Below are 14,774 nucleotides of genomic sequence, written 5' to 3' on the forward strand. Positions count from 1 at the left end.
CCCCACATCGCCCCCTAGCCAACCTGTGTGATCCCTAGACGCACCGTGAGCGAAACAGACCCCGATCCTTAGGGAAACTACTGTGTGCTCACTGTGTGATGGGACACGCAGAAGAATCAACCTCAGACCCCATAGGACCTGCCTACCGTGTGCCTGCCCTGTACTGGGACTTGTACAGGAATCAGACCCAGTAACTAACTTTCCAAACTACCTACTGCGTCCCCTTGAAGGGAGGCCTCAGACTCCAAAAAGGGCTTACTATATGCCCTCCCTGTGCTAGGGATCATCAAGGAATTAGACCTAGTGCTTGCCCCGCAAAACCACCTCCTCTGTTTCCCCACTCCAAGTTGGGGGCCATAGAATTCAGACCCCCAAGGATAGCCTACTCCGCGTCTACTCAGAACCTGCTGAGTGGTCCTCCTGCGGGTAATGCTGGGGATTCAGCAGTGACCAAGACAACCTTGCACCCTGCCCTTAGGGAGTTCACAGTCCAGTGGGGAGACAGACCCATCACCAGACAGGGCCAGCCAAGAGTGGTCAGAGCTGGGATGGGGAAACTCCAGGGAGTCCAGGAGGCCCAAAAGGAGAGATCTGCCCTAGCCTGGGGGTGGGGGAATGGGTCAAGGAAAACTTCCTGGAGAAGGAAATAGCTGATTTGAGAAGTCAGGTAGGCAAAGAATGTTATAGTCAGAAGAAACAGCATAAACAAAGGCCTGGAGGTAGATCTCACAGCACTGTTCAATGAACTAAAATATCAGTGTGGCTGGAGAGGGGACCATGGATCAGTTCACAAAGGATGTGTGGGCCATAGTAAGGGCCTGGCCTTGTCCGGAGGGCACAGGGGAGCCAGAGAGGGGTTTAAACAGGGAAGAGATTTGGGCTTTAGGAAGATCTCATTAAAGGGGGGGGGGGTGAATGCAGGCATGTAAACAGGTAGTTCCACAAATAATTACAATGCTGATGAACACAGGATGTGTAAGAGGACCCCGAACCAGTTAGGCCTGGACAATGCACCCAACACAGTATGTGGGAAGCTTTGAAGGCCAGACTAAGGAGAGAGATGAAAGCAGTTCTTCTATAACTCCCTCTTTCAGATCCCAGAAGCCCCCTTTATTCATTCATTCAACAACATTCGCACAGGGTAAGCGTTCAATGAATAAGTCCTGCATGACTATTTCCGCTGGGATATTTTCCCCAGGCCTACTCTCGAGCCAGCCCCAAGACCCAGAACCCCTTTCTCCTGGTAGAGACACGGAGTTGACAAGAACCTGTAACCAAGCGGCGTCCAGAGCTAGAAACAGCCACAGCTAGGAGCAATTCCAAGTGCCTTGCAAGCTCGCGATTGGGCCAATAGGAGGTCAGAGGTCGCACGCATGGGCGTGGCCTGAACGGCTTCGGGGGCCGGCGCTCTAGCCGCACGGAAGACTCCTTTATATGCCGCCTCGCCCCGCTTCCGGCCGGTCTTAATTCCGCTTCCGGTCCGGCTCTGGCGTCTTTGCTGAGGGTCACATTGAGCTTCCAGCCGCTTCGGGGGCGTCTTTAGGTGAGTTTCGAGGGCTCTGGGGCCTGTAACCCCAGCCTGGGGGACTGAGGAGCCCGACCCTTGCTTCCCGGAGAACGAGGTGAGGTTTCTGGCCGGCAGTGGCCGGCCTCCCGGGGCACTGAGGTCCTGTACAGTTAGTAATCGTAGCTAATGATTATACTTCTTCCTCAATGCCATTAATATTCCAGACGGTTAATATTAATTCATTTAATCCTCCCTCTAGCCTTTACATCTGAGGTAGGGCAAGTGATTATCCCTTTTGACAAGGAGGCAGCTGAGGCTCAGATGTTAAGCAGTTTAGACAGCGACTAGGATTTGGTCTCGGTAGTTTGGACTGCAGTGCTCTCAATCACCAGGCCGCAGGTGTCCTCCCGGCGGCTGTCCTAGGCACAGCCTGGCTTCCTGTTGTCTGGCCCCTCCTCTGCCTTGGACGTCGGAAGGCCCGCGGGATCATCCCCGATCCACCCTCACTCCCGGATAATGGGTGTAGATCGCTTGCAAAACAACGATGCCGATTGCATCTGTGTCCCAGCGGCTGGTGTTCCACATTTCTCCGCTCCCCGAAAGACTCTACTTTGGTGCCCCCGATCCCTATCATTACCTTGGATCACTGGTCTGCTCACCTCTATGTAACCCCGCGACTCGTCGAATAATCTGAAATAGAGGCAGTTTCTTTTAGATTCCCCAGCAAAAACAGCGTGTCACCTCATAAGAGAGATTATAGCAGTTTTTAACCCTGGGTCCACAGAATCATAGAATTCAAGGGGTACTAGTGCTTGATGGAGGAAAATTTACACCTGGATGTTTACTAATCTCTCTAATTGAAATGTAACAGTTCCTTCAGTAGGAATGGAGGCAGCAGCCCTCGTAGTGTTTGCATCATCAGTGACTTTGTCACCAGTCAAAATTGCTGGTCATCTTATATCACATTATGGTTGCAGATGTCACAAAATACCTTTTGCACTCATGATTATTTCAAAATTGTGGTGATTAGTAAATCTTCAGCTACCTATAATTGGTTTTCTTTGTGATCCTATGCAGCTTTTAAATGCATTTAAACATATTCTGAGAAAGGGTTCGTTAGACCCCTGAGGAGTTCTTGGCACCAAAAGAGATTAGGGACCTCTGCAGTGTAATTATGTCAGTGATCGAGTGCAGCTCCACCACATGTGTGCTCTATGACCTTGGGAAGTCACTTAAACACCCTGTCTCTTGTCTGAAACTGTTACTAATAGTTCTTGCCTTTTAGAGTGGCTGTAGGAATGAAGTGTGTAGAATAGTGCCTGGCCTGTAGTAAGCACTCAGTGAATGTCAGCTAGGGTTATGTTGGGACAAATAAGGCCTGATTTTACCAAGGAGTTGACCCCTCACACACACACACACCCTGCTGTGACTTCCACACTTAAAGTGGATTTGCCCTCCCCTTCTCCTCTGTGTCAGTATGTTGAAAGGGAAGGAGTGGTGGCTTGTGCACACCCAGCCCATTCTTCTGTGTCAGGCCTCCGCTGGGCCTGGATGGCCTGACATCTCCATGCCCAGGCCCCCTAGGACGCCTACCAACAGCCACTGTCTTTGCCTCCAGGAGTCAGCACTATGGCAGAAGACATCAAGATCAAAATCAAGAACTACCAGACTGCCCCTTTTGACAGCCGCTTCCCCAACCAGAACCAGACCAGGAACTGCTGGCAGAACTACCTGGGTGAGCGGGGCATGGGGCAGGGGCAGTGTTGACCTTCCCCTGGTCCCACACCTCAAGTCTTTCACCTCTTGCTTCCTCCTAGGGGATGTGCATCCCAGGCCTCTTCTCTTTCATCCTGGATGTCCTACCTTGTAGGGCCCATGCCCCTCTATACCAGCTGTATTCAAGGCCTGGGCCAGAGTCGCAAACTTTGGTTCCCACAATGATTTTTTTTTTCAAGATGTGTGTGTGTGTGTATGGAATCTAATGCACATAGAGGAAGTACATATAACTAAATATATAATTCTAAAGTGAATCCTCCGTGTTAACTATAATCTGGGAAGAAAATTAGATCCTGCCAGCACCCTGAGCTCTCCTGCCTACTCTATGCCCTGTCTTGAAAACGACATTCTACTCTCCCAACCAGAGGTGTAACCCCACAGACTTACAGCAATTACATTTTGGTTTTATCACCGCTTTTAGGTTTGCCTCTTTGTGAACTTTATAAATACTGTATGTGTTCCTTTGTGTTTGGATTTCTGCATTTAACAGTTTTGAAGATTGGTCCATGCTGTTTGGGACTCTAACAAATGACGCTGCTATAAACATCCTTATAAATGTAATTTGATGTCCATGTGAATAATGCTTTTCTTTCTCGGGTGTATGCCCAGCATCTTAGCATCAAGACCATCTTCCCCTTCCCTTGCCCTGGTTCTGGACTTCCGTAATCCCCACACATGCCTCTCATGTTGCCTTACCGTTTCTGACCCCAGAATTTCCCATTGAACAGTAGTTCTTTAGGGGTTGCAAAATCAGGTTAGTGAGGTTTGTCTAGCCCTTTTTAGTATTACGCTTGTAAGGGGATGTTTTCTTTGTGAAAATTGAGGGGGGTGTGTGTGTGTAATTAGTTGTGTATTAAAAGTATTTCTGTGAGTTTTGATCAAAAATGTGTTCTAGCCCTTGGTCTGGGCTGACCTGCTTCCCTTTCTTCACAGACTTCCACCGCTGTGAGAAGGCAATGACTGCTAAAGGGGGGGATGTCTCCGTGTGCGAATGGTACCAGCGTGTGTACAAGTCCCTCTGCCCCATATCCTGGGTATGTGCCTCCTCCTGGGGCCCTTGGGATGCTGGGGTGGCGTCTTTGCAGAGGGGAGTGTGGTGACTTGGTGGGAGCTCCTCTGTGAGAGGCAGAGGGAGGATGGGGCATCACTGGATGTGGATTCGGCCTTTTCTTCTTAGAATTGCCTCTCTTTCCTCCTTTTACCGATATTCTCAACCAGGCAGGGCTCTCAGCCAAGGAAACGAGATCGGCTCACCCAGGCGCTCTACCTGTCCCTGTGGGGATCACCGTCTTTGGGAATCCTGTACTTTTCTCATATGAGCATGTCCAAATATCCCCATCACCCAAACTGAATAGTCTCAAGATTTTTCCACATTTCCTCAATCTAGCCCTTTTGTTTGTTTCTTTCCTTTTCTGAAGTATTCTGAAGCAAATCCCAGACACGTCATTTCACCCTTACCTACTTCAGTGTGCAGCTCTCAAAAATAGGGTTGTGTTAAGGCAGTCCTTTTAGGCCTGATCTGATCAGACATGTTGTTACTGTTCAATATTCTCTGCTATACCCTCTTTTTTAAATAAAGAACTTATAGGTTAGGAGGGTATAGCTCAAGCAGTAGAGCGTATGCTTAGCATGCACGAGGTCCTGGGTTGAATCCCCCGTACCTCCTCTAAACAAAAAAATAAAGAAACCAACCTAATTACCTCCCGCCACCAAAAGAAAGTTTAAAAAAAAAACTTATGTTTAATAGTAAATCTATTTCATCCAAAGACCCCGTTGACAATAAGAAACACTGAGAGATGTTTGAATCCTTTTTTTTAATGCCGGGAATGAATGTGACAAGCATGCTAATTTCAGAGATGTTAAAATGAAAAAAAAAGTGTCTTAAAATCAAGATATGATGCTATTACAAAAGTAATAGTGCTGGTTTTGAAAAACAAAACTAATGTGTGCAGACAGGAAAAAAGTAGAAGTCCACTGTGCTCGCCAATCCCTCTCCCCCGAGGTAACTACTGTTAACAGATTCCTTTTTCTCTATATATATTTTCCATGCATAAGCCTGTGGAACTTTTCCCTTTATGGATAGATCACACTGTATAGTCTGTTCCGTGACTTCCTTTGACTTATCAGTGTGTCTTAGAGCCCCCATTTTTTATGACAGTGCGTATAGATCTGCTTCATTTGTTTTAATTTATCAATGCTTTTACTTATCTCTCTTTTGATGGAGATTCTGTTCTAATTTTTCAGTATTTTAAGCATCTTTGATGTACATCTTCAGGGCTTACTTCTTGAGAACAGATTACTTTAATGCACTCATCCTTGGCTTGCTCAGTTTTCCTCCCACCTCTTTGACCACACTCGTATGTTTTTGAGTCCCCTCTGCCGTCCCAGCATTTCACCTTGTTCCTGGGTGGTCTTGGATAACATGACGTTGTGATCCCATAACATCCCGTCTCCAGCCTCAGCGCCTGCATTAGGTGCCTGCTGGACAGTGTGCCAGGAAGCATGCTTCTGGGACCTGTGCCCACCCTTACCTGGAGCATCAGGTTGTGTGGTTCCTCCCATCAGGTGCGCGCTGTGTCTGCCTTCTTAGGGCTGGATGTGATCCCACTCTTTATACCCAGCAGCCCTGGCTTCTTTATTCCAGAAATTTCGTGAAATAAAAATAAGCGTTTTGTTATTGTTTTTGTTTTTTAAGCAATATAACCACTTCACAGAAACTTAAGAAATAGAAGAAGGCGCAGGAAATTATTCCTTATCCTCCTGACCTGGCTGATAATATTGTAAAATCTTCCAGATGTTTCCTGTGTATTTTTTTTTAATCGAAGCAGAGTTGGTTTACAATGTTGTGTCAGTTTCGTCTATGTATTTTTCAGAATTAGTCTCTGATCCCGGTGTATGTATTTTAGCAAGGGTGGGGGTGGGAGTTCAGTGCTTTTCCTATATGAACATTTAAAACATTTTTTCCAGTCATCTTTTATTTTCCAATTTAAAAAAATCTTCAGTTTCTCCATGAGAAGCATGGTGGCTTTTTGTAAATCTTCAAAATGAAGGATTTATATAATGTAGAAAGTGAAAAACTCCTCAGTCATTCCCTTCTGAGTCCAAAGTTAATGTCCCTTAGTAATTTGATGTAAATCTTCCACTTCCTATTCTGTGGGCCCGTGTGTGTGGGGGTGTGTATTTATATCTATTTATGTGTAGATAGGGATCATATTCTAGGTGCTGTTTTGCCATGGCTTTTTTTTTCTTGCTTGCATTGTGTACCTGTTTTCACATCAGTACAACCTGCTCAGTTATTGGGTAGCTGTTGTCTTTAATAGTTAAAAAATATCCCTTTTCCCTTTAGCTGAACTCAGTCTTTTTTCATTATTTTATTTATTTTTTTAACTTTTTTTTATTGAGTAATAGTCATTTTACAATGTTGTGTCAAATTCCAGTGTAGAGCACAATTTTTCAGTTATACATGAACATACATATATTCATTGTCACATTTTTTTTTGCTGTAAGCCACCACAAGATCTTGTATATATTTCCCTGTGCTATACAGTATAATCTTGTTTATCTATTCTACATTTTGAAATCCCAATCTGTCTCTTCCCACTCCCCACCCCCTTGGCAACCACAAGTTTGTATTCTGTGTCTATGAGTCTGTTTCTGTTTTGTATTTATGTTTTGTGGGGTTTTTTAGATTCCACATATGAGCGATCTCATATGGTATTTTTCTTTCTCTTTCTGGCTTACTTCACTCAGAATGACATTCTCCAGGAGCATCCATGTTGCTGCAAATGGCGTTATGTCAGTTTTTATGGCTGAATAATATTCCATTGTATAAATATACCACATCTTCTTTATCCATTCATCTGTTGATGGACATTTAGGCTGTTTCCATGTCTTTGCTATTGTAAATAGTGCTGCTGTGGACATTGGGGTGCAGGTGTCATCCTGAAGTAGGGTTCCTTCTGGATATATGCCCAGGAGCAGGATTCCTGGGTCATATGGTAAGTCTATGCCTAGTCTTTTGAGGAATCTCCATACTGTTTTCCACGTGGCTGCACCAAACTGCATTCCCACCAGCAGTGTAGGAGGGTTCCCTTTTCTCCACAGCCTCTCCAGCATTTGTCATTTGTGGACTTTTGAATGATGGCCATTCTGACTGGTGTGAGGTGATACCTCATTGTAGTTTTGATTTGCATTTCTCTGATAATTAGTGATATTGAGCATTTTTTCATGTGCCTATTGATCATTTGTATTTCTTCCTTGGAGAATTGCTTGTTTAGGTCTTCTGCCCATTTTTGGATAGGTTTTGTTTTTTTCTTATTAAGTCATATGAGCTGCTTATATATTCTGGAGATTAAGCCTTTGTCAGTTTCATTTGCAAAAATTTTCTCCCATTCTGTAGATTGTCGTTTTGTTTTACTTATGGTTTCCTTTGCTGTGCAGAAGCTTGTAAGTTTAATTAGGTCCCATTTGTTTATTCTTGCTTTTATTTCTATTGCTTGGGTAGACTGCCCTAGGAGAACATTTTTGAGATGTATGTGAGATAATGTTTTGCCTATATTGTCTTCTAGGTTTACTGTATCTTGTTTTATGTTTAAGTCTTTGATCCATTTTGAGTTTATTTTTGTGTATGGTGTAAGGGAGTGCTCTAGCTTCATTGATTTGCATGCTGCTGTCCAGTTTTCCCAACACCAAGCCTTTTTTCATTATGTTAAATGATACTGCGGTGTACAATTCCATTGCAGGAAATGTTTTGTTTGCCCTCTGTTTGAATGGTTTCTTTAGTTTCCCTTCTATGAATTGGGATTACTGGGCAAAGACTAATTTGCCAAAGGATCAGAGCAGTCTGATCCTTTAATTTAAAAGGAGTGGGGGTGGGGATAATAGTGCTGAGTATTGGTGGTTCTGTAAATTGGTCTAGTCACTTCTGAGGTCAGTCCTGAGGGAGGATCTTTCAAAATGAAAAGATTCATACTCTAGATGTGGCAATTTCACATCTACACATCCTACAAAAATGTTTGTGTACAGGGATGCCCATTGCAGAGTTGTTTGTAATGGGGAACATTCAGAAATAACCCAAGTTTGATAAATGATAGTGTATTTATCTTGATCTGTGTGGCAGAATACAGAAAGAGCTCTAAGACTTGTGGGAAAAGCAAGTTGCAGGACAGTCTGTATAGCATGGCCTAATCTGTATATAGAGAACGTGTGATGTGTGGTGTGTGTTTGTAAATAAAACAGGCACATTTACTGTGGACCAGCTACTTCATAAGTGCTTTATGTCATATAAGGGCAAACATGCTAAAAAAGGGGGTGATGTAGGTACTGTTATCAGTATTCTCATTTTGCAGAATTGGAAACCAGGGCTTTGAAAGGTTGAGTAATTTGCCCAAGGTCACACAGCTAGGAAGTGATGGAACAGGGATTCAGAGTCAGTCTTCCTTATCCGTGCATTTATCCACTTCCTCTAATACATAGCATATGAATGTGAATGTGTGAGTGTGTAAAGATGAATATGCTTCTAACCACCTGTAGGAAGGTCTACAAGTTGCAGAGTGTTACCTCTGGGGAGTGTTGCAGTTTGGTACCGGCCTTTCCATCATTTTTATATATATGCATACATCTGTGAGCAGTAGTAGGATCACACTGTATCCGGTTTGGACCTTTTTGCACTTGACTGTGTATCTTAGCGATCCATTCATGCTGGGGCATAGATCAGCCTCATTTTTTCCCCAGCTGCCTAGTAGTCCTTCTTTCTACCATTCTGACAAACATCATTGAATGTTGACTCCGGGGCTTCTAAAGCAGGACACCGTCATACGCTCAAAGCTCTACCTCTCCCCATGGACAGCTCTGCACTGAGTCTGCCTCTTACTCCTCCTCCCTCCCCCACCTCCTGTCCCCACTGTGGGTCAGCTCATGTCAGCTCATTCAGAACAGTGATTCTTGTCCTTCTGGGTCTCTACTGGTTCTCCAGCTCCTGGAACAGTTACCAGTCCTGGCACAGAGCAGGTACTGGGGTTACTTGTTGACCGAACAGGTGGGCAAAGTGAGGGAGACAAAGAAGTCTGTCCGCCTGGTTTCCCCACGGGAGAAGGGAGTAACACTGGCTGTGTTTCTACAGGTGACGACCTGGGACGAACGCCGGGCCGATGGCACGTTTCCTGGGAAGATCTGAACTGACTCCACCCCACCTCTGTCCTCCGTCCTTCTCCCTGGGGTGGTAAAGGTAGACCCGGCTACATAGTGATCCCCACCCTGGGATCCTGAATCATGGCTTAACTAATAATAAACACTTGTTGGAAAAGTGTAAGGCTGTGTATGTGTAAAAGAGCTGGATGATGGGGCCAGAAGCTCAGGTGGAATTAGGACCTTGACTAGTAAGACTGAATTCAGGGTGGTGGTTTTTTTTCTTCTTTTTCTTTCTTTTCTTTTTTTAAAATTTTTGTTTTAATAAACTTTGACCACCTCTTCTTTACCAGACAATAGAATGAGTGATTATACAGAATAACCTTGAGTTCCTGTGTGCTAAAATTTATCTATATGTTCTTTATATTATCTGTACAATTTTTTAAAACCTTAGGTTTTGAAGCACATGAAAATAGTATAATAAAAACTCCTCTGTACCCGTAGCTTCAACAATGACAACAAATGACCAGTTTCATCTCTAACTACTCCCCTCCCCCTCTAGGTAATTTTAAAGCAAATACTGGGGATCATATTTTATCCAGAAATAAGTAAGCATATGTATCTCTTCAAGATACAGGTTTATTTTAAACATAATCATACCATAATTATATCTAATAATTAACAGTAAGTTCTTAATATCTAACAAGCAGTCTTCTGCACAGTGTGTAATTTCTCCCTATGTTCTAGGCTTCTGTCATGTTGGCCATGGTCATTTAAGTAGGCCAAGTTAAATGTTCTTTCTCAGTGTCCCCAGATGAATTGCCGCACAATAACGGTCCAAAATATCGTCTACCACAATCTTGTCAACAGGGAGCTCCTGCGACACTGTGACCAGATAGGGCACCGTGTTATGGCCAAATTGGTGTTTCCTCAAAACCAAATAGTTGTGCAACAGATTTCTCTGAGGTGTATTCAAAAGAGCAGAGAGACGATTCTTGCATTGAGAGAAAATGGCTCTAGGGAGGAATCTTCTGAAATGGCTGCCCATGAGGAAGAGGGGCTGTAAACGGAGGAGCCCCGTGCCTGCAGAGGGACTGAGGGACTCTAGAAGCTTTTGTCATGTGTTGGAAATAAGAATGAACTTAAACATGGTGAATATTTCAAACAAAAGTCCAGGGCAAGAGGGTTGAGCTCAGTGGTAGAGCGCATGCTCAGCATGCGCGAGGTCCCAGGTTCAATCCCCAGTACCTCTATTAAAAATAGTAATAATAATAAATAAGTAAATAAACCTAATGACCTCCCAAGCCAAAAAAAAAAAATGGATAAAAATACTGGGGTTGGGGGGGAATAAAAGGAAACAGTAAGTCCAGTGAAAAGTCGAGATGCAGGGCTTCCCCTAACCCCAATCACCCAATTCTGTCCAGACACTGCCACCATTAGCAGTTACCCGTGAATTCCTCCAGAGATAGCCCATGCCTCTAGAAGCATTTATAAACAGCTGTTTTGTCTGTACTTGGTTTGATAAAGATCTGAGATGGTTCTCCCACTTCCTTTTTGATCTCCATTTCTCATGCAGTTCCTACTGCATTGACCTCTTCATTGTAACAACCTGTGAGCTCATGAGATGTTCAAGGCACCGGACTGGTTCCAGCCTTAGGGTCTGTGCACCTGCTGTTTGCTTTGTCCGGAATGCCATTCCACAAGAGAGTGACACGACTCGCTCCCTCCTGCCTTCAGCTCTTCAAGTACAACTTCATGAGCCCTTCCCTGGCCACTCAACCTTCCATTTCACCTCCACACACAACACTCCGAAGCCCTCATGCCTTTCATTTATTAAGCACTTACCACTAATATTCACTATATTTTACTTCTTCGCCCTTGATAATTGTCCACCCTAATACCAGAATGTAATTTCCACAAGGGCAGGGATTTTTTAAATATGTATATTACCTCTTTATCATTTTATGAAAATTTTCAAGCGTACAGAAAAAGTGGACAACTCTTTCAATACTCGCCCTTATACCCACCACCTAGTTTTAACAATTGTTAACACTGTGTCATAGCTACTTTGTGTAGGTGTACATTTTATTTTTTACTGAATCACTTAAAAGCGCTTTCCAAACATCCTGACACTTCACTCCTAAATAATTACCTGTGTATCTCTGAAAAATGGCATGTTCCTTCATACCGTTATCAGTCCTAAGAAAAACTAACACGAATTCTCTAATGTCTCATGTTCAGATTTCCCAAATTGTACCTCAAAACTTCTTTTACTAGTGTTTAATTCGTTTATTTTTGGTACCAGGATCCAATCAAGTTTCACCTGCATTCTGATTTTTAGGTCTCTAGTAGTTTGTAAATTCTAGAATTCTCCCCTTCCACCCTACCCACTCTTGCAAGAATTGAAGAGGCCAGGCCCACTGCCTCATAGAATGTCCCCTAGTCTGGATTTGCCTAATTGTTTCCTCAGGTCATTTAGCGTCTGCTGCCATCTGTAGTCCTTATAAACTGGAAGTTAGTTCTAAAGGCCTAATTAGAGGCAGTTCAGGTTTTTTTGCAAGAATCCTTCTTGTGCGTGTCTTCCGTTAGTGGTGGCTGAGTCTAATCCCTAGGCAAGTAGGTGGCCACTAGCTGTCTGGAGAGATCTGTTTCCCCTTTTTGCCATAGGCAGATGACCTGTGGGGTGAGACTATGGGGAACGGTTCCCCCATGGCTCCCTGACAACCTTGCACATCTCCACATAAGCAATATTTAACTGTGGTCTGACCCGGACCATAGCAGAACTCTTGCTGATTCCTCCTGAAACAAAGGGAGGTAAGCAGGCTTGCAAAAGAGCTACCATGAGGCATTTTCCCACCTGCCTCCCTCTCCCGCAAAGACCTCCGCAAGACCATTCCTCATTCAGCTCCCCTGTGTCAGTTGAGTACAGGATTTTCCACCTCACTCCTCCTCAGGGTGTAACTGCAGGCTATAAAACAACTCTACAGCTACCTTACGACGCACCTTACCTGCCTTATTTATCACGGGCCTTCAGCAACTCCACGAGCCACGTATGATTATAACCCGTATTTCACAAGTGAGGAAACTGACGCTTCTGTTCCTCCTTCTGGTCCACGTGGTTGTGGGTCTCTCCGGGTCTATGCATGAGGGTGCTCACCACAGCATTATTTAAGTGGGAGTGGTGGGGTCGGGGAGCTGGAAGTAGCCTGACCGTCCTCTCTGGAGAAGAGACAGTAAACTGTGGGACCACAGGTATCCCAAGCAACCGTCAGAAGCCAGTGTGCCCAGAGGAACATGGATGGATCTTAATAAAATCGTAGTGCTGAGCAAGAAAAGTAAAAATAGCATGAGCTATTTAACACAATCATGGGTATGTAAATTAGAAAATACATGCACAGGAAACCATGGCTCCCATTTTATGAGAACCCACCCAACAAAAAAGATATATATGAACAGATTACAATGTTTGCCAGTAGGGGGCACCAAAAGAGATTGCAGATAGGGACATATGAGGGAATACATGAAATCAAGAGGTGTATTGTGGGGAATAATGAGCTATAAACTGAGGGTGTGGTATTAACTCAACCCATGACACCTGCGATCTGAAAAGAAGACAGGGGAAGGAGTGTGGAGGAGGATGAGACCCAAATTTAGTAGGGAAGTTGTCTCTGGGGCGAGACGGCGGCTTCAAATGCCATCTGCAATGTATGCACTTTAAAAAACCAATCTGCAGTGAATCCACAAAAATGCTTAGATTTGACAGAGCAGGGTGATGAGGATGTAGGTGTCACGTTATTCTCTACATTTTTTGTATACTTGAAATGTTTTATTTTTTGGAGAGGGACGGTAATTAAGTTTATTGATTTATTTTAGTGGGGGTACTGGGGATTGAACCCAGGACCTCATGCACGCTAAACGTGCGCTCTACTACTGAGCTATCCCCTCCTCCCTTGAAATGTTTTATAATAAAAAAAATTTTTTGAGAAAAGTTTCCTTTCACCACTGACCATGGAAAACAAAACATCTTATTTTAAAAACATAAGTACAAAAAAATAAAAATAAATACAATGCCAATATGTTATCATTAAATCCTAGTCAGTCAGTGAGGCCTGTTGAGAACTGCTCTTAAGAAAGGAGAGGTGTTTAGGACACAGCAGCATCAAACTGCTGATATTTCTCCATGGTACCATCAGAAGGACTGGTTAGAAATGAATCCTTTGCTCATCATGAATTTTGTATCATTCCGATGCCATTTCATTTCATGTCCATGAAACACCTAAAATTAACTTGTGCGCCCTCTTTGGAAAACACCACTTTTAACACATTGAATATATTTCTTTTGAAAGGATCCACCCTCTTTAGAAAGCATTGTAATAAAAAAATACATTTATTGTGAACGTACAGCTTGATGACATTTCACAGTCTGAATATTCCTATGTAGCCAGTGTCCAAATCAAGAAAGAGAAGCTCCTTTCCTGTCTCCTCCAGTCACAATGCCCCCAAGGTGACCACTCCCCCTATTTTTTTGTTGTTGTTGATTATTCTAGAATTTTTTATCTAGACTCATACAGTTGTAGCCTTTTGAGTGTGGCTTTTATTCAATTAGCAAAATGCTTTTGAGATTCACCCTGTGGTTGCACAAATCCATAGCTCGTTCCCTTTTATTGTTGAATAGTATCCATTGTGTGCAAGCATTGTGTGCATTAAACATTCTCCTGTTAAGAGACATTTGGGTGGTTTCCAGTTTGGGGCTGTTAGGAATACACTCCCAGCGCTTGGTAGACAGAAGTGGGGGAATTTCTGGGGACAAATAGCTGGATCATAGCGTAGGTGTGTATCATCCTTAGGAGATCTTGCCATTGTGATTTTTATCATCAGCCTTCTGAGCATCTGAGTAATTAGCACTTCAAATTTTATTGTTCTGGCTTATATAATAGTAAGAAAGAATAGTGAAAATTCAGAACACCCAAATACACTGAGTTCATGTTTAAGGACAAAATGAATTTCTTTTATGACAGGTGACATATTATTGCCCCCACTGATGACAACTTTCTGCTCTTACTAAACATTTTATAAAACTTCTAATTACAGTTATCAACTATTTGAAAATAAAAATATTTCATATTATTAGCTTGGCCCTATTATTTTGCAAGTTATTTTAGCTAAAGTTTATAAAATGTATTTGACAGATTATATGGATTATTATTTAAATTTTCTCATTAGTACTTAATATACATATAAATCAACAGAGAAAAACAATTTTAAATGTAAAGTGGATTGACTAAAAATCAATTATCCATTTTAACTGGAAAACATCTCATGTGTCTTATTACCAAGCCAGTATCTTGACAGTGGAATTTTAAGT

The 14,774-nt window shown here is 43.2% G+C and overlaps 1 protein-coding gene across 1 annotated transcript; it reads left to right on the forward strand.

Moving 5' to 3' along the window:
- Window positions 1-1,385: 1,385 nt before the first annotated feature.
- LOC105088048 (cytochrome c oxidase subunit 6B1) lies at window positions 1,386-9,593 on the forward strand. Its single transcript, XM_010978826.3, has 4 exons — window positions 1,386-1,543; window positions 3,126-3,242; window positions 4,217-4,317; window positions 9,405-9,593. The coding sequence occupies exons 2-4, from the start codon at window positions 3,137-3,139 to the stop codon at window positions 9,456-9,458; spliced, it is 261 nt and encodes an 86-aa protein (XP_010977128.1). The 5' UTR covers window positions 1,386-1,543; window positions 3,126-3,136; the 3' UTR covers window positions 9,459-9,593.
- Window positions 9,594-14,774: the final 5,181 nt, after the last annotated feature.

Source organism: Camelus dromedarius, chromosome 9 (assembly GCF_036321535.1).
Source record: "Camelus dromedarius isolate mCamDro1 chromosome 9, mCamDro1.pat, whole genome shotgun sequence".
Taxonomy (NCBI): Eukaryota; Metazoa; Chordata; class Mammalia; order Artiodactyla; family Camelidae; genus Camelus; species Camelus dromedarius.

Excerpts from the sequence above, each read along its gene's own strand:
- LOC105088048 (XM_010978826.3), top strand. The coding sequence starts at position 3,137 with ATGGCAGAAGACATCAAGATCAAAATCAAGAACTACCAGACTGCCCCT. Across the intron at positions 3,243-4,216 it reads CTGCTGGCAGAACTACCTGG|ACTTCCACCGCTGTGAGAAG; the intron begins GTGAGCGGGGCA and ends CTTTCTTCACAG. Across the intron at positions 4,318-9,404 it reads CCCTCTGCCCCATATCCTGG|GTGACGACCTGGGACGAACG; the intron begins GTATGTGCCTCC and ends GTGTTTCTACAG.